Source organism: Musca vetustissima, unplaced genomic scaffold (assembly GCF_032173495.1).
Source record: "Musca vetustissima isolate MV318-11 ecotype Yass unplaced genomic scaffold, APGP_CSIRO_Mvet_v1 utg1268, whole genome shotgun sequence".
NCBI lineage: Eukaryota > Metazoa > Arthropoda > Insecta > Diptera > Muscidae > Musca > Musca vetustissima.
The window spans coordinates 219,065-239,454 of record NW_026882850.1 but is presented as its reverse complement, the minus strand read 5'-3'; the positions used below and the strand labels follow the sequence as shown (position 1 = coordinate 239,454).

At 35.9% G+C, this 20,390-nt stretch overlaps 2 protein-coding genes across 3 annotated transcripts; one reads left to right on the top strand and one right to left on the bottom strand.

Moving 5' to 3' along the window:
• Window positions 1-11,215: 11,215 nt before the first annotated feature.
• Window positions 11,216-12,974, top strand: LOC133329524 (ADP-dependent glucokinase). 2 transcript variants are annotated; one of them, XM_061538000.1, is made up of 4 exons: window positions 11,216-11,603; window positions 11,680-11,844; window positions 11,920-12,652; window positions 12,714-12,974. In XM_061538000.1, exons 1-4 carry the CDS (start codon window positions 11,248-11,250, stop codon window positions 12,972-12,974), a joined length of 1,515 nt encoding a protein of 504 aa, XP_061393984.1. In that variant the 5' UTR covers window positions 11,216-11,247. The 2 variants fall into 2 exon arrangements, with proteins under 2 accessions (XP_061393984.1, XP_061393983.1); XM_061537999.1 differs by lacking the exon at window positions 12,714-12,974 and having other exon boundaries at window positions 11,683-11,844; window positions 11,920-12,667.
• Window positions 12,975-14,675: 1,701 nt separating this feature from the next.
• Window positions 14,676-16,185, bottom strand: LOC133329537 (HMG box-containing protein 4). The gene is made up of 2 exons (XM_061538012.1): window positions 16,161-16,185; window positions 14,676-16,084 (listed from the first exon to the last, which is right to left on the bottom strand). The coding sequence occupies exons 1-2, from the start codon at window positions 16,183-16,185 to the stop codon at window positions 14,676-14,678; spliced, it is 1,434 nt and encodes a 477-aa protein (XP_061393996.1).
• Window positions 16,186-20,390: the final 4,205 nt, after the last annotated feature.

Sequence of the window (20,390 nt, the reverse complement as noted above, 5' to 3'; positions counted from 1 at the left end):
TATGTGAGCTATATCTAAATCTGAACTGATTTTCCCGAAACTTACAACTCATCATTCTAGACTCATTTCATTACGCTATGCCAAATTTCGTGCAAATCGAAGGATACATAGGGACTTTGGTGCACTATTTACCTAAAATCGGACGAAAATATATATGTGAGCTATATCTAAATCGGAACCGATTGTCACAAAACTTGGCACACATCATTCTGGACCTAATTCAATACGCTATGCCAAATTTCGTGCAAATCGAAAGATATATAGGGACTTTAGTGCCTATATCGGGCAAAAATATATATAGGAGCTATATCTAAATCTGAACCAATTTTCACCAATTTCAATAGGGTTCGTCCTTGGGCCAAATTTCAACTTTGAAAAACACGCTCAAGTACCCCAAAATACCCTTATATGGGGTCTATCCGAAAAAAAATTGACCTATATTTATAATTTTTTGTCAAGAGATTTGGAACCTTTTAAGAACTCCAAATACTAAACTACAGACAATTCGGTCGAAAAATACGATCAAAACCCCCAAAATACTGAAAATTAGTGGAAAAAAAAGTGGACCTATACTTATAATTTTTTGTGGAGAGTTTTAGAACCCAATAAGAACCCATTGTAGCAAATTTCAGCGAATTCGGTTGAAAAACGTGCTCAAGAACCCCAAAATACCGGAAATTGTGGGTACCCTTATATGGGAGCAATGCCTAAACGTGGACAAAAAGATAAACCTATACAAAATTCCAGCACCCTATATCAATTCCCTCAGAAGATAGCGTGATTACAATAGACAGACGGACGGATATGGCTAGATCGTCTTAGAATTTTACCCTGATCAAGAATATATATATACTGTATAGGGTCGGAAATGAATATTTCGATGAGTTAGTAACATAATGACAAAATTAATCCACAATAGTAGTGGAGGGTATAAAAATTCCTAAGGTCCAACAAGTCCGAATTTAAAAAATAATATTTGTTCATAGCCTCAATAAGAAGTGAATTTTGTAAATCCTGAACTATTCACCTAAAATAATATTAATAAAAAATCTCACTTATTGTTCTTTCAATATTACACTCCACCACCCCCTTTGGGTCGTATAAGTTTTGTCAATACTCATACGCCACCCCCTTGCTCTTGAATTTATATTCAAAAAAAAAAACCCCTTGGCAAAATATCTGCTACTCACGCATTTTACATAAATCTAAAGAACCGAAATAGACAGGCTTACCCTCGAACTGCAGAATTCAAACAAAACACACCTGCTTTCCTGCCTTCGCTTTTGCATTATAATTTCCAAAGTAGAAAAAAAAACAAATAAATTTCGCCAAATGTTTGTTGTCTGTTCGACAATAAAACTTTACTTTAATTTACTTCGACAGACAGACAGACACACACACGCATGCAGAACCACCTTTACATTGACATTGTCAGGAAAGTGGTGGAAATTATATTCGTTAAACATGCGTTTGCCATTTATTTTGGCGGTTTGTGTCTGGTTTTTAGCTCAAGGACATGTTCGGAAAAGTTGCGTGATATTTATTGATTTTTTTTTTTGCTGTTCTACCTTGTTTTGAGGAGGAGTCGGAAAATGGAGAAACATGTTAAAGGTGATATATCTATTAGGCGAGAAAATGTGTTGTTTGGAAAATTAAATGGATTGCAAACAAGCCCGAATTAATGGGAAATAAATCCGATATTATTGGATTAGGTATGAAAAAATATTTTTAAAAATTTAACGCCTTTTGATGCCTTAAAAAATCTACGTTTTGTTGAGAGCTTTAAAAAATACTACAAAAATATTTAAATATTGCCCTCAATACCTCTGGGGTCGTATGAGTTTTGTCGTTACTTATACGCCCTATTACCAAAATTAAAGCTTCAGTACATGCCTGAAAAAATATTGAAAAATAGAATACTGAGTCGAAAGTAGACTGCGGCAAGGAAGAAGGTGGTGACGGCGAGACATTTAGCCAGTGAAGCTTCGATTCTGAGCATAGCGGCTGCAGATGAAAGGAAGGAAGCGATGTAGTCGCTTACCCTAGAAGTAAACCTAGGCAGAGTCTCGGCACCGACCCAACTTCAGGTGGAGATAAACAATCTACTAACGAATATTTACATGTGCGCAGAGGCTATCGATGAAATGGATACGAATGTGAATATGCGGGAGATACATGACTTTATAGAAAGTTTGGTGAGGGACGAATCCGATGAAGTGAAAGACGATCCTATGGTTTGGGATCGGTGGATGGAGATATTGGAGAAGAAATCCAATATGGTATGGAGGTTTTAGGCCAGCCCAAAAACAAATGGGCAGCCTTCAATGAGCATTGGAGGAAAAAATCCGTGACGTGCCGGAGTTACAGGCAAGGAATAAAGAGCTAGAAGTTGCTCTAAAAAGATCGGAAGACGCCAATGGTTGCCTTAAAGAAAAGGGCACAGGCAAATTATAGAGAGGCTAGAGATATATGCATCGACTTGGACTATCAAGTTTGCAAGTTTAAACGTGAATTGGCGTGGCGACGGCAGAGATAGCCCAGGCAGCAGAAAAATCATGGGAGGAAGAGAAAAGGACGCTTTTGAAAGAACTGGATCTTTCGGAGAAGAACTGTCGATCAACAGAGACCGAACGAGATAATTTGGCCAAGCAAGTGGTCGCTAATGCCGCAGACATTATGGCAGCGTTGTTCGCGAATTCCTGTGGAGTGCAGATAGAGAAGCTGCATCGAATTGGACTATCAAGTTCGCAAGTTTAAACATGAATTGGTGGCGACTGCAGAGAAAGCCCAGGCAGCAGAAAAATCATGGGAAGAAGAGAAAAGGACGCTTTTGAATGAACTGGATCTTTCGGAGAAGAACTGTCGATCAACAGAGAAAATTTGGCCAAGCAATTGGTCGCTAATGCCGCAGACATTATGGCAGCGTTATTCACGAATTCCTGTGGAGTGCAGATAAAGAAGCTGCCTTGGCACTTTGGCGGAGAAGTCACGAAAAACAGCAGAGGCCGAACCTGACCAGTTGGCCAGACGAATGATCGTCAATGCTAGTAAGGAGCAGCAAATGGTAAGTAATATCCCAGTTGCTAATATTTCTACATCACAGAAATTAGCTCCAGTCGAATTGGCCATGGAAAAGAACGATGCGATTGCTGATGCGGATAAACCAGTTATGGAACAATGTCCTGCAGTTGGGAAGTTGCGTCGCCAGTGGGTACATGTTTTGTCGGTAGGAAGATGAAGCTGGCGGAAAATAGCGCTGAACCCACAACTAAATATGATTGTGGTGGCAGAAGCAGAAGCCGCTAGTTACGGATGCTCTGGCCAAGAAGATTGTGGCTATAAATCCTGAAACTGCGGCCGAGAAAATGAAGTCCGTGGACAAATGCGAATTTCAGAATAAGAAGGAAATGGTGGATATGACAAAGCCGGCGGAAAATAGCGCTGAATCCACAACAAAATATGATTGTTGTGGTAAGCAGAAGCCGCTAGGAAGTGGTAAGCAGATGTTCCGGCCAGGAAGATTGTCCGTGGAGTCCGTGGACAACGGCGAATTTCAGAATAAGAAGGAAATGGTGGCTATGACAAAGCTTGCCGATGATACCGCCAATAAGACGAACAACGACTATCCTTCTTCGATGAAGGGGTTTGTGGATGGATATGCCGCCCTCTAAGATGAAGAAGACGGCCAAGCGTAGTGAGCAGTTAATGAAAGATGTGAAACAGAAAAAGAGGATTACCGATTGTCCAACCATAAACATGGAGCGAGAAGCCAAAAATGCGAAGAAGCTGATGAAAACTATGTCATATGGTTCAAGCTGGAAGAAGAAACCGACAGAGACAAATATGAGGTTCAGCCGAAGAAGGACATATTTGGTGCCAATGACGGTTGCAAAGCACAAGTGAGGATTTTCCCACCCAACATGGTGTCTGTGGTCAGAAGCAAGAACAAGATGAAGAATGAAGTCGAAATTTTAAATTTCATAATATCGAGAAAAAATAAAATATTGTTTAAAACATGAAAATGTTTGCTGCGGTAGCGTATAAGTAACGACAATAACCATACGCCCTAATGTACCACCAGCAATAATTAAATTTTTAAATAATCTACGCCTTATAGAGGTCTCGAAAAATTTTTTTAAATAATCCACGCCATATAGAGGCCTCGAAAATATATTTTGAAATAATCCAAGCCCTAAATACTTACATAGCTGGCTTGTGACAGAACTTTCGTTCCATAAGCCGAGCTTAGAAAATATTTCCAGGAGCGTCGGTCGGTCTTTTGCACATTTTTTCCAATTTGAAAGAACTTCCCCTTCTGCGTGAACCATCAGCTGGTTCGCTTTTATATGCCTTCTGGGCTGGGGCATTTTCATCCATTCTCACAACATGACCTAACCAACGTAGTCGCTGCAGCTCAATACGTCTAACAATGTCGATGTCCGAGAATAGCTGGTACAACTCATGATTCATTTGACGGCGGCGATATTCACCGTCAACGCAGATCGACCCATAGATCTTTCGGAGAATTTTTCTCTCAAACACTCCTCAAGAGCTGACTCATCTGCTTGCGTAATTAGCCATGCTTCAGATCCATATAACAGCACGGCGGGTAGCATCAGCGTCTTGTAGAATGTGAGTTTGCTCTGGCGGGAGGTGGCCTTGTTTCTAAACTGCTTATATAGACCATAGTAGCATCTGTTGGTCATCGCAATCCTTTTCCGAATTTCAAAACTGATGTCATTCGTTTGATTTATGGCGCTATCAAGGTATATAAAATCTTTGACTACCTCGAAGCTGTAGTTCTCAAGTTCCACAGTTGGTCCGGGGTCTACTGGACGTTTTGCGCATTGATACCATCAGTTTGATCTTCTCGCTGTTTACTGTCAGACCCAATTTGGCAAACCCACTTCTCAATTTGTTCAAAGGTGGCTGTTACCGATCGCAATGTTCGACCCATTATGTCGATGTCATCGGCGGCGTAGGCGAGTAGCATATGTAGTTTGGTGTACAGAGTACCATTTCTGTTCACCTTTGCCTCTCGTATGACCTTTTCCAGCAGGATGTTAAAAAGAGCACATGACAAATTGTCACCTTGTCTGAATCCTCGTTCGGCATTAAAAAGGCTCCGAGAGATCCTTTCCGACTTTAACTGCTGATCTTGTGCCAGTTAAAGTTATCCTGCATAGCCGAATTAATTTTGGAGGAATGCCAAATGCAGACATGGCTTTAAACACCTCTGAACGGATAGAGCTCGAGTCGAATGCGGCTTTATAGTCGACGAATAGGTGGAATGTGTCGATGTGTTTTTCGTGGGTTTTTTTCCAGGATTTGGCGCAGAGTGAAAATCTGGTCGATGGCGGATTTGGCACGTCTGAAGGCGCATTGGTATGGTCCAATGATGTCATTGACCATTGGCTTCAATCGTTCACACAACACACTGGATAGCACTTCATATGCGATGGGAATGAGACTTATTCCTCTATAGTTGGCACATATCGTCTTGTCTCCTTTTTTGTGCACGGGACACAGGATGCTGAGGTTCTCAGAATTGGGCATGTATTTCTCTAGCCAAATTGTACTAATCAGCTGGTGCATGCTCCTGACCAGGATCTGACCAGCAGACATGAATAGTTCGGCTTGTAACCCATCGGCTCCTGCTTTATTGTTCTTGAGCCGATTAATTGCTATTCTGACTTCATCTTGGCTAGGTTCTGGGGTATCTTCTTCTTCACCGCCCCTATTTGATAGCAGAAGTTTTTCAAGCTGATCCTTCCAGATCCTCAGCATGCTGTCTGTATCTTTCACCAGGTTTCCTTTTTCATCTCTACAGGAGGATGTTCCTGCACCAATGCATTCGGTTTGGTGTTTTACCCGTTGGTAGAATTATCGGACTTCATTCTGACTCCTGTACATCTCGATTCTCGCTCACGTTTTTCTTGTTCTTTCTTCTTTTTTCTGTTTTTATTTGCTTTTTCATAGTAGGAGGGGTTTTCCGATTTTCGGTATTTTGAGGTTCTACAGCGCGTTTTTCAACTGAATTCGCTGAAATTTGGTACATTGAGTTCTTATTGGGTAGTAAATCTCCCCACTAAAAATTATAAATATGGGTCCATATTTTCGGATGGCCCCCATATAAGGGTACCCCCAATTTTGCGGTATTTTGGGGGGTTTGATCGCATTTTTCGACCGAATTCGCTGAAATTCGGTAATTTGAGTTCTTATTGGGTAGAAAATCTCTATACTAAATATTATAAATACAGGTCAATTTTTTCGGGTAGCCCCCATATAAGGGTACCCCCCAATTTTCGGTATTTTAGGGTTTCTGAGCGCGGTTTTCAACTGAATTCGCTGAAATTTAGTACTTTGAGTTCTTATTGGGTAGCAAATCTCTCCACTAAAAATTATAAATATAGGTCCATTTTTTTCTGGTAGTCCCCATATAACGGTACCCCCATTTTCAGTTTTTGGGGGATTTTGAGCGCGTTTTTTCAACCGTAATCGGCTGTAATTTAATACTTTAGGTTCTTATTGGGTAGTAAATCTCTCAACTAAAAATTTTAAATATACGTCAATTTTTTTGGGTAGTCTCCATATAAGGGTACCCCCCAATTTTCGGTATTTTGAGGCTCTTGAGCGCGTTTTTCAACCGAATTGGCTCAAATTTGGTACAATAGGTTATCATTGGGTAGCAAATCTCTCCACTAAAAATTGATAAATATAGGTCCATTTTTTCTGGTAGTCCCCATATAAGAGTACCCCAAATTTTCGATATTTTGAGGTTCTTGAGCGCGTTTTTCAACCGCATTCACTCAAATTTGGTACAATAGCTTCTTATTGGGTAATAAATCTCCCAACTAAAAATTTTAAATATAGGTCAATTTTTTTGGGTAGTCCCCATATAAGAGTACCCCAAATTTTCGATATTTTGAGGTTCTAGAGCGCGTTTTTCGACCGAATTTGCGGAAATTTGGCATTCAACTAAAAATTTTAAATATAGGTCAATTTTTTCTGGTAGTCCCCCGAATTTGCTGAAATTTGGCATTTTGTAGTCGGATATGGTAGCAAATCTCCCCGCCGCAAAATTATTAATATTCTCTTCCTTTTAGGGGTAGTCCCCATATAACCCCCTCTTTATATTTAAACTGATGCCTTAAAAAATATTTTTAAAAAATTTACGCCTTGTGGTGATGTTTTAAAAATATTTAAAAAAAAATATTTTTTACAGCATTTAATTCAATTTCAATAAAATTTTTTTTATCAATTTAATTTTTTTCTTCTAAAAATATTCAAATTTCCATAATTATGTGTTCCCCCACCTTCTTCCGTTTTTCCTAATTCCATTTCTAATTTTTATTTTCCGAGAGAGAAAGAGGGAAAAAATCCCTCTCCTCTCCCCCATTCCTTTTAACAATTAAGCCGTCTAATTATTATGGCAAATTGGACTTACCTTTTTAGTGCGGCTACCGGTGCTGCTGCTGTTGCCTCGCAAAAAAACAAGAACAAACAAGCCAACCAACAAACATAAATGATGTTGTCTATGGTTAGGCAGGCGGGTTGCGAGAAGAATAACGGAACGGCAACGTTTTTCACCGCAAACAAACAAGAAAAAACAAAACACAGCAAGTGGCAAAAATTCCACCCACACACACAGAAGGTGGCCCGAAAACAAATTTATGGATGAAATAAAAATTTTTTGTATTTAATTTTTTTGACAATATAAAAAATTTGGGTTATTCTTATGAAGGGACACTTTTTTAATGGATTATTCCCTTTTTGGCTATTTCGTGTGGCCCAGTTTCATTTTTACTTTTTTATTTATTTATTGTTTTTTTTTTTGTATTATTTTTCTAGGTTTTCTTTGGGCTTTAACATAATTCCATTTTGAAAGAAAAAAAATCGAAACAAAATTGAAAATAAATCACAAAAATAACAAGGAAGGAATTGCTAAGACACTTTTTGTTGTGAAAGTGCGTGAGAGAGGTGGGTGGAGGGAGGCTTGGTTGGGGGTCTTTGGGGGTCAGCAAGTAAACAAAATGTTGGAAATTTATGTAAACACACACAAAAAAAGAAAAAAAACACTATTTGGATCAATCACGCTTGAATAAACAACAACAAACTAATTGAGTGACAGCACACGGCAACAAAATCAAACATGAAAAAATAGCCGGTATGGAGAAAGAAAAAAAAATTTTTTTGGCAAAAAATAAATAAAAGAAAATTATATACATATTAAACAACAAAATGTTTCTTTTTTCAAACAAAAAATATTTTAAAATGGCCTCATAATTGTTTTCAATTTTTTTATTTTTTTTTTCATTTTTATGTATTTTTTATTTTATTTAAATTTTTTCTCACTTGCTCACATTTATTTCACTTTTTCTATTTCTTTACTCTCTCACACTTTTCTTTAGATCTTATTTTTGTTTAATAATTATTATTTCAATTTATATTTCTTTTTTAATTTAAAAATATCACTCATACGTTTAGCGTTCGACCCCCACAAGGAAAAATTACCGTAAGAACACAACACAACCGTCTCCGTGGCGCTGTGTTCAAGAACTGAAACAAAACATAGATTGCCATTTGTCAAACAGTAAACAAGAAAGCCAGCGGCAGCAGCAGTCACAGCTGCGGCGGCGGCAGCATTCAAACAACAAACCAACGGCAGCGACGGCTACGGCGTCAGCATTCAAACAACCACCGTTGTGCAGTGTATTTTTTTCCAATAACAAAACAAAAGCAAGCAAAAACAACAACTACAACATCCTTTCATGTTGTTATTGTTGTTCTTGTTGTTGCTGCTGTTGTAACAATGCTCTACGACAATTTCTATGCCGTTATCGTGCCATGTGTCGTATACGTTATACGGTGTATTAGAGTGTGTGTGTGTATGAGTGCGTTTTGTGTGCAAGAAGCGCCAAATTCCATATGATGCGAACATGTGATTTTTGTTTTGTGTGTTGATATGTGTGTTTGTGTGTTATTGTTTGGTTGTTGGAGCTTTGTGACACACATCTGTTAACTCTCACGCAGACTCTGGGGGATTTTTTGTGCATGCATGCTCTGGAAAATGATAGAGAGAGATAGAGAATGATGAGATATAAAGCAAACAAACGATATTACCGGCATCTGAAGGCAAAGGAGAGCAACTAAATTAAAATGATTAAAACTCAACGGAAAAATTGAAATAAAATTATTTTAAAGGCCTAATAAAGATGGATTTTTACATATTTGAAAAGTAATAAAAATATAATAGATAAATTGGGATATTTAAATAATTTAAAAAATAAATAAAATAAGAAGCGCCAAATTCCATACGATGCGAACATGTGATTTTTGTTTTGTATGTTAGTGTGTGTGTTATTGTTTGGTTGTTGGAGCTTTGTGACAAACATCTGTTAACTCTCACGCATACTCTGGGGGATATTTTGTGCATGCATGCTCTGGCAAATGAGAGAGAGTGTGATGAGAAATAAAGCAAACAAACGACATTAACGGTCTCTGGACGACAAATGGGAGAAATACAAATTAAAATGATTAAAACGCGACGAAAAACTAATAAAGAGGGATTTTTTATATATTTTAATAGTACTAAAAATATAATAAATAAATTGGGATATTTAAATAATTAAAAAATAAATAAAATATTTTTAAAAGCATGACAGTGAGGGATTTTTTGAGGTTTTAAAAATAACACAAGTTAAATAAAAAATAAAAAAAGACAATAAATTTTTTACTACGATAACATTTTTTCCTTTATTTTAAAAATTAGTAATTCAAAAAAATAAAGAAAATAATTTTATAATAAATAAATGGTAAGGTTTAAATAATTAAAAAATAAATAACATATTTAAAAAATAATTATAGTTATAAAAAAAATTAAAAATTAAATAAAATACCAATATATGGGGAAATTTTAAATAATTAAATGATAATAAAGAAAATTATTTTTAAAACATAAAAGGGATTTTTAATATATATATACACAGCATTAAAAAAATGACATTAAAAACTCAAATGAAGCTATAAAAAATAATAGTTTCTTAATAATGCACGATTTTTACATATTAAAAAATAATAAATATTGATAAATGGCGATTTTTAAATAATTTTAGGAACCCAATATATGTGATGTTTCTATAGATTTTTGAGAGCGGACCATATGGGGATTGTAAAAAAGTAAGGGACGCAATATAATTTAATTTTTAATGTTTAGGGCACAATAAAGGCGATTTTTTTTAAATATTTAGGAGATCAATAAAACAAAAATTTTAAAATATTTTTGGAAGCTCAAAAAAACTTGTTTTCTTTTAATATTTTTGAAATAATTTGAAGAGTCCAATAAAATCTTTCCAAGATCTATTAATAAGTTCACCCTACAGGTGAAAGTCAGCTGTTTTTCTCAAGTTTAATGTCAATAATTTTAAGTTGTTTACGTTTTCATAGTGGAAGTCAATTCACAATAATGGATTTTGGCAGCAAACTTGAGAACCAGTACGGGAACATACCATATATTTTTTCGTTCACACCAAGTTATCGATTTTTTTTATAATAGTTTATTTTTAATCTTTATAATTAATCTTTGATAACTTTGTATTTAATTTTCTCAATTCATCGATTAAAATGAATAAAGGTGTCCTTTAAAATGATTTATTATTTTAAAATTATTTATTATTTATTCTCTCTCTCCCCCTTTATTTCAGTATTTCAATATAACTTATCTTAACTGTCATAAACGATAACTGGTTTACAATAGGAATTTATTGATTTACTAGAAAACGCCATTATCGGTCTATGGATCCCTTGCCCACTGTGGCATATACCGGCATAGTGGCAAACGTATTTAATGCAACGGCGTTACTCACAAAGGCTGTCACAGATTGACCTCCTCTCTCTCTCTTTCTCTCCCACTCTCACTAATTATGCGGAATAGCGGTATTTATTTTATGATTTCAAGAGCAATTTTCTTCCTTCTCATTAACGATAACTGTTTTATTTGCTATGATTATCGATTTACTAGAAAACGTCACTTATCGATCTATACATCCCTTGCCCACGGTGGCATATACCGGCAAAGTGACAAACGCCGTCAAACGCTATCAACGTAACAGCTCCGTTTTTTCATTACTTCAGTCGATTTATTTCCAAGTTCTTGTTTTTAAATTTGTTTTCTCGATATTTTGGTTTAATAACAAGAAAACCCCGATAAATATCACCTATATGTCGTAGAGGATCACTCGAAGAACCATGACGTTGCTCAAATATATGTCCCTGATAACAACCTGTTCGGTATTTGCAGCCTTAATATCGATTGTGTGGCAGGCATTCCTATCGTTGAAACAATTGAATAAGGTGACACAGATTTTAACCAGTTTGCTGGCCATTGAAAGTCAACTGAAACGACCTTGGGAACCGAAACCCAAGGTGGCATTGGGTTATGGTGCTTGCAGTGATTTGGTAATTAGTGGTACGGAATTTCTTAACTATTCCAGTGCTATTGTACCCGATGTGCTGGGGCCAGAGTTTACCGTTGATGAAATCAATGATGAGGCGGAATTGTTGCAGACATTTGGTTATTATTTTCAGAATGGAGCAGCGGCAGAGTGAGTAGGGGGAGGGAGGTTGTAAACTTTTTTTATTGGTATTGATTGATTTTTGTTGTCGTTGTTTTTGTTTTAGAAGAAGTATGCCAAACCCCTATTTGTTTAGGAAACTGATACAAATTGCCAAGAAACAGCATCGTGATCGCATACAATGGTTTATTGGGGGCAATGCCCCCTTAATGGGTATACGCTTTGATAAGGAAGGCTGGAATGTGTTGTTGGGGGCACGCATGTCACACAAGTAGGTGGAAATGTATTTAATATTTAGAATACTTTTAATTAATTTGTTTGTTTTTTATTATTTCCTCTTGTTTAGACTTCGCCGTCTAATACCTAATAATATCAAAATTGCCGGTGACCAAGTGGAGGAGGATGATATCCATTTGATATTGGAATATAAGGCTGGTGAACAATGGGGCCCCTTTACAGCTCCACGTGCCAATCGTTATATCCTGCACAACGATCAAAATAATCCGCATTTAAATTCCCTGGAACAACTGCAGAAAACGGTGAAAGACTATCAACCGGATTTGTTTGTCATCAGTGGCATACAAATGATGGATAGTTATAAATTTGAGGTGGGCATACGGGAGGAACGTTTGCTAAAGGTTAATAAACAAATCAATGAACTGACACCACGTACCCAGATACACTTTGAAATGGCCTCATATGTGGAAATAGAATTACTACAGCAATTGAGAAAATACATTTTACCCTATGTCGATTCGTTGGGTATGAATGAACAAGAGCTGGAAAATTTGGTCCAGGTAATGGAATTTGGGAAGACAAGTTTTGCCACGGATAGTAATCCTCGTGTCGGAGCCACCTTAGATCATATGCGTACGGTGTTTAGTATATTGGCTAAGGACTACTATCAAAATGCCTCAAGTGTCATAAAGACGAAACGACGTATGGTAACACGTATCCACTTGCACACCCTGGCTTTTCAGGCCATGCTCACGGTGAAGAATAGTGCTTGGAAAAATACACAAATTGGGGCGGCCAAGGCTTCGCTTGTGGCCCATCGTTATGTGTGTCAAACGCAAATGGTAAATTGAAAATTTTCAATTTAAATTTTTTTCATTTTAATTTCAATTAAAAATCTTGCAGATCAACCCCGAATCCGCCACCCTAATATTAGATGATAGCTTCTCCACATCTTTGGATGCTGAGAAATCGCAACGTATTCTTTTAGATCCCCAAAATGCTGTACCCTGCTGGTCGGAAACATTACGCATAGAAACCTCAACGGCACCAAGGGATGTTGAAATTGAAATTTGTGTGGCACCGGTGTTGGTTTGTCGGGTGGCCAAAAAGACAGCTGGGGCTGGGGATAACATATCGGCGGCCGGGTTATCACAACAATTGTAGGGGAGAGCACTACTCTCTTTTGAAATGCCATGTTTTACTTAATGAGACTGTTTAGCGCAGAATAGAAGACATTCTCTCTCGGACTAGATTTTTTGTTTAGTTCCCTTTTTTTTTGCATAAACATGACGGCAATATTTCCCATTCCTTAAAAAGAACCCATTACCACAACCTCTGTATATCTATGGGCAACGAAGAATTCCTAATTTTTTTGTAATTTTGTGTTCATAGCAAAATTTTGTTTTTTTTTTTAATTTTAAGTTTAATTTTTTTCTTGTGTGTAGCTAGGTGTTGAAAATTTATCACTCAATATTTAAATTTAAGACAAAAACGAAAAAAGGTATTGGATATTGTTTTTACCTTATAATCTCAAACATTCCCCATGTGTTTAATTTTTTTTTTTAATTTGTATGTCTCTCTAAATAATATTAAGTAATTTGTTTATGCCTTGATAAAAAAATTGCCATAATTAATCATAATTATATATAAAAGTATATATTAATAAATATAGTTAAAAAATACAACAACAAACAAATTTGTTTCAATTTTTAAAAACCAAAAAAATCTATAAGAAATATTTTAGAGTAATTAAAAAAATTGAAAAAAAATCAGAAATAAAAATAAAAAAGTTTAAAAAAATCCAAAAATAATAAAATAAAAAAATAATTTTTAAGAATATTTACTCATTTAAAAAAAATCTACAATTTCTGTTTTCTGAAAAATTTTCAAAATAAAAACTATTTTTTATCAAGATTTACTCAATAAAAAAAATTAAAAAAATGATTTAAAGTACTTAAAAAAATTAATAAAAATTTTATCAAAATTCAAAAATAAAAATAATTTTTAACAAAAAATTAAATTTTTTTGCAAAAAAAATCCACAATTCCTGTTATTTTTTCAAAACAAAATATAATTTCCCAAAATTCAATAAAAATATTTTAAACGAAATGTAATCGTTAAATAAATAAAGAATTTTTATTTTTAGAAAATTGTTTATATTAATTTTTAAAAAACAAAAATTTCAAAAAAAAAAATTTAGAGTAATTAATAAATTGAAAAAAAAAATTAATAACAATTTTAGCAAAAATTCAGAAATTAAATAAAAACAATTTAAAAAAATTAATTTTTTTCAAAAAAAAATCACAATTCCTGTTATTTTTTCAAACAATTTTAGATAAAATATTTTTTAAGTTTTTTTATTCAAGCACCTTTGATTAAAAATTAGATATTTTTGAAAGTGAAAAAAAACATTGCGAATTAAATTTTTCTTAATTTTTTAAAATTGTTAAAAATATATTTTTTTCATTTCACTAATTTCTAAGATCTTTTTTTTTTTAACTTTTCATTAAAAGTTAGATATTTTTGAAAGTGAAAAAAAAAATATTTTTTCAAATCCACTATTTCTCTTTTTTTAAACTTTAATTTTGGGGAAATTTTGAAAAAAAAATATTTTTTTCAATCCACTAATTTCCATTTGTTTTAACCTTTGAAATCACAATTTATTAAAAAAAAAAACACTTATCCTGAAAACCCTTTTAAAAAACTCGTAAAGAAGCTGGGTTTAAAAATCCATGGGATACTTTATTTGTTATATATAATCTATATACTCTATATGTATATCATTTCAATACTCTTTTTTTTTTAATTGCACTCTTAAACTATTATAGCATCCTTAAACAAAAAGATATATATAAATCATCCTCACTAAAGCCCCGGCATAACATAGGCAATATTATCCAGGGTCACGGCTAAATTAGTTTTCAATTTAGTTTTCTTCTCCAAACCGGGCAGACATGTGGTAAGGCACAGCAGGGGACCCAGTGAACATAGCAAACTGTCCAGCAGTACTGACAAACTACCCGAGACAGCAATTTGCCCTTCATGATCTTTCAGACGTTCACCAATAATTGTCAGACTTTCACCCAACAGTTTGAGATGGGCAGCTGCATCAATGGGTTCTATGGTGGGAAGTGGAGTTGAATTGGAATTATATAACGATGATGATCCTGCCATCAGATCATAATTAGAGCTAGAACCATTGGCATATAATGCCACAGTATTTGAATTTTTATTTGAAGATCCTCCGGCGGCGGCGGCTGCTGCTGTCGTCGATTTTCTATTATACGAGTTATTACGTGTTCGCCGAGAGGTGGGCGTCTGGTTGGACACCTTTGTTTCCATACTTTCTTTGGCTTTTTGTTTCTCCTCTGCTTGCAGCTGTAGTTTTTTGGTACGACTTGTGGTGGGACGATTTATAAATGTTGAATTCGCCCCACTGGCTGTGGGTGATGACTCCAGTTTTGCTTTATCTCTTGCCGCACCACCTGACCTTTCCATTGCCTTGGCTTTGGTGGCCTGTATTTTTGCCTTGCGACGCCAATTATTTTTCTCCTTATTGGATACGTTGGCCCACAATTCTCTACGGGCTGTGGTGAAATCTACCTCCTTACCGAAATTTGCAGTTTTACGATATTCACGAGCCCACAAACTATACGCTGTGTAACGGGACTTGCCCTTATCTTTACGTTCCAAACGTCCTCCATCTTTTCCGGAACGTTTTTCACTCATATACAATGATTTTCGAACATTTGAATCGGATTTTTGTGCACCCCGTTCCATTGCCGCAGCACCACCACCCTCAGTGCCCACCAGATCGGCCACCAATTCACCAAAGCCATCATCATCCGACTCTGTGGCATTGTTGGCCAATACATCATCCAAATGCTCATCATCATCTAAATCATCATCAACTACGTCATCGTCGTCGCCGATATTATCATCATCATCGCTATGCATTGGCTGGGTGCTGTCCATTTTGTCATCCAACTCATTTTCATTGTCCATATCATCATCATCCTCAGCCACATCATCGGGATCACCAGCAACTGCTTGTTGTCCTCCTGACGTTCGTGGTTGTTTGCGTGCCTTTAGGGTGGCCAAACTGGGACGTCCTCTGCCACCACCATTTCGGGCAGCAGATCGTGAACTCGACGACCCACTCGATCGTTTATACATTTTCCTTTGTATACTTTCGTCAGGCGATTGGAAATCCAATAGTTTGGATGACTTCTTGCGTATGCGTCCACTTCTTGAGACGCCCGTTACCTCAAATTCTGTAAAACAAAAACAACAACAATTACTTTAATGGATCTATTCTGGTATCCACCTCCCCCATGTCCACCACATTACCTTTGTTATTGCTTGGGGTTTCCATTGCCTGTGCCAGTATTCTTTACTGTGTCTTTTGCCTGCGTCTTCTGCCTGTACCCAAACGAGTTCAATTTAAATGAATAATTCTCTGAAATGAGCCAAACGGAACTATTTCCGAATGAATGATACGAATCAAAGGAGACAAAAGAGAACGGGCGTTAAAAAAGAAGCAGCACAAAATAAAATCTCTGTTTACGAATGAGTGTAATGCATAGGTGCCCAAAATTAAAATGCGTTAGTATGTGTGAGAGAAAACAGAACAGTACCGAACAAAATTGTGTGTACATTTTGGTGGTCGGAAAAATTATTGAAGAATTTAATTTTGGTTATTATATAAATTAAAATCATTATTAAAAATATTTTTATATGAATTACAAACTGTATATGTCACAAAAATCTAATAAAGATTATAAAGTAGAATATACCGAGATAATCATATTGTAATATTAAATATTAATATTAAATACTACGATAATTATCAAATAATTGTTCTGTTGTTTTTAAAAATTTTTAAACATACAAAACGCATTTTGAATAATAAAATAAAAATCCAAATATACTGAAACACTTTTATCCCTAAGTGTTATTTCGTTGATTTTCTAGTTCTGCGGACACGACGTCGTGCGCGCACCCCAGCATGTGTTCATTCGTTGCCTGTCAAACAACGACTGACTGAAAGAGCATAACAATGCGTGTGAGTAGGCAGCTACTTTAAAGTATACTGATGGGCACCTATGGTGTAATGTGTACTATATTTGTTTAGAAGGAGACATGGCAAATCAAGTGATAACAATACAAAATAACTATGGAATGAAAGAACACGTATAGTTATGTTTTTCTCCACAATAGGGATGTGTAGATCGACTTTTGACTTTGCAATTGATATCAATGTGGAGCGTAAAGATGAGTACACATTATACGTTTCGAATGACAGATTTTTTTTTTTAAGATTTCCAATATCCATGATGGCGGGATGATGAGCTTGTAGTATGGCCTCAATACAAATAAATTGGCAGGGCCTCCACAAAATTAAGAACGCCATATATGGCACGATCATGTACTGTAAGAATGTACCAATTTGTATTATTTTATCGATATCAAAAAGGAAAAAATTGTTTTCGTATTAGAATTAAATTTTTCCGGTGCTGCACGAATCTACTACATTTTGCTACTTTTTCGATGTCATGTAGGAAAATTCGTTACTGGTAGTAAAAAGTAGTAGATTCTTGTAGTTTTGGGTTCTGGAAAAGACACATTCTCCACAATAGGGATGTGTAGATCGACTTTTGACTTTGCAATTGATATCAATGTGGAGCGTAAAGATGAGTACACATTATACGTTTCGAATGACAGATTTTTTTTTTAAGATTTCCAATATCCATGATGGCGGGATGATGAGCTTGTAGTATGGCCTCAATACAAATAAATTGGCAGGGCCTCCACAAAATTAAGAACGCCATATATGGCACGATCATGTACTGTAAGAATGTACCAATTTGTATTATTTTATCGATATCAAAAAGGAAAAATTTGTTTTCGTATTAGAATTAATTTTTTCCGGTGTTGCACGAATCTACTACATTTTGCTATTTTTTCTTTGTCATGTAGGAAAATTCGTTACTGGTAGTAAAAAGTAGTAGATTCTTGTAGTTCTGGGTTCTGGAAAAGACATACATTCTCTGTTCCCGTACTACAAGATTAGTAAATTCTTTCAGTATGGAAACAGATCAACAGTGAACTTTCGATAACGTGACCTTGTGGAAGCTTATCTACCAGCTTATTTACCGTTAATTTCCTGAGTTTTTCAATACTTTAATATCAGTTTCATTTTTTGTCCATTAAGAGGAGGTGGAAACCATACCGAAATAACCGCCAGCTTACTACCTTGTCAATGGAGGTCAATTTTATTGTATTCGTAAAAAAAGTGCAACGAAGTCGTAAAAAGTGAATTGGACAAACCGAATTGTCCGACGATCATATTCCTTGGATCTGAAAGTGGTCCTTCGGGTACCTATCGACAAACCGAATGATATAGACAAACCGAAAGTTCTGACTATCAACTTCATTGGATTAGGTTCCTATCGACTAGCCACCTATGACCTGTTATAATGGAGATATCGTGATCATCGCGGCGAATGAATGCTACTCGCTTGTCTTCAGTGGCCCTTAAACGAAAGGTTTGGTTTTTTGGCTCTTCCTTACAGTCCCTGGCAGTAGTCTGAAGCAGTTTGTCGTGCTTCATGCGACTGTCTGGGTCCTCTCGAGGCTGTTTGCAACTCATACGAAGACCGCATCCTTTCACAGCCAATGGTTGTTTTTTCGGCACTTCCTTCAAGCGAATGTCTGGATCTCATCGAGGCAGATTGTTGCTCATCCGAAGACCGCAACCTCTTCTGAGCCAATGGTAGTGGTAAAGGTTTGGTTCCCAGAGATTCAGTCGTCGTAGAAGTCGGCACTTTTGTCGCAAGATCTTCCTGCTTCGCGTTTGCCTAGCAGCCTATGTGCTTTTATAATGGAGCCATCGTAATCATCTTGGTGAATGAATGCATCTCGAAGGTCTTCAGTGGCTTGTGATTGTTCAGCAGTATCACTATGTTTCGGTTCTGGTCTCTACTTCTAAACGGAAGGTTTGGTTTTTTCGGCTCTTCATTACCGCCCTTGGCAGTGTTCCCAAGAAGTTTGCCATGCTTCAAGCGACTGTCTGGGTCTTCTCGAGGAAGGTTTCAATTCAATTTATTTCATAAACGAGAACCTAGCCCAAAGGGCCATGAGCGATTCCAAAAACTTTATTACATGGACTACTCAAAAAGCGAAGACCGCATCCAATTCACAGCCCATGGTCGTGTTAAAGGTTTGGTTCCCAGAGTTACAGCCGTAGTAGAATTCGTCACTTTTGTAACAAGAACTTCCTGCTTTGCGTTCACCTAGCAACCTTTGAGCTGTAATTTTGGAGACATCGTGATCATCCCGGCGAATTAATGCGACTCGCAGGATGTTTCGGTTCTGGTCTCTGCTTCGAAACGGCAGGCATTTTTCAGCTCTTCCTTTACGCCCTTGGCAGTAGTCTGTAGCAGTTTGCCATGCTTCAAGTTGTTGCTCATCCGAAACCGAAACCTCTACTCAGCCAAAGGTTGTGTTATAGTTTTGGTTCTCAGATCATGGTATAATAATAGAAGGTAACAGCAAGTGTTGTTGTACAAAAAACGATACAACAACCACATGGAAATTTGTTGTTGTAAGTTCTACTAGTGTCAACTCATTTGACAGAAAAATGTAAACAAACAAACAAATTATCATCAAATTATTTTTATTTTGAAAATGAAATATTTTCGAATCCTCAAAATAAAAATTGAAAAACATGAATGAAAATGTATCAAATTTATATTTCTATCGCTTCCACATCATTCCTATAATTGAGCCATTGCCATATATATGTGTAACACATATGAAAATGCTGGGAATAGCGAGTTATTCCTTGAAGAAAGATTTGCTTCCTTAAACTTGCCCAGCAGGCAGATTGAGTAAATTGAATACAAGAGCACATTTAATAAAGAACATTTTCAAATTGTATGCGTTCCTAATTTTCCTGTTGGGTGATTTTTAAAAACATAATTTGTCAAATTCATATTGACACTAGTATTACGTTGGAATCAAATCAGCTGGGATTTGCTGTTACCTTTTATAATTGTACCATGTTCTCAGATATGCCGTATTCAAACGCAAAGTATTAGGAAGAGGACTAAATAACTTTAAGTTGCCGTTTTATTATTACTTCCATTTATCGATCTATAGAAACCTATTTAATGAAACCCATAAAATAACACAATTACATTTCAATTTCAATTATATATTAGTTGAAAAGAATTGAGACAAATTAAAATAATATACTACTGGTTAAATAATAATAATACTGGATAATGTTTATAAATTTTTATTTATTTAATTGTTTATATCATGGTATGTCATCGATTTTCAGAAACCTTAAACGTATGATGGATGACAAAGTTCACACATTTCATATAAGTGAATAGATCAATTGAACTATTGAACATTGTGAGGCGATACCACCGCTCATCTGATCATCATCTTCATTATTTTCCGGCATTTCTCGCAAAAAAGACGTGTTCTGTCGGTTTAGATTCTTTCAGTAGCAGTATCACCGAAAATAAAGTGAAATTATGAATTAAAGGATTGAATTTGTTGAGAGTT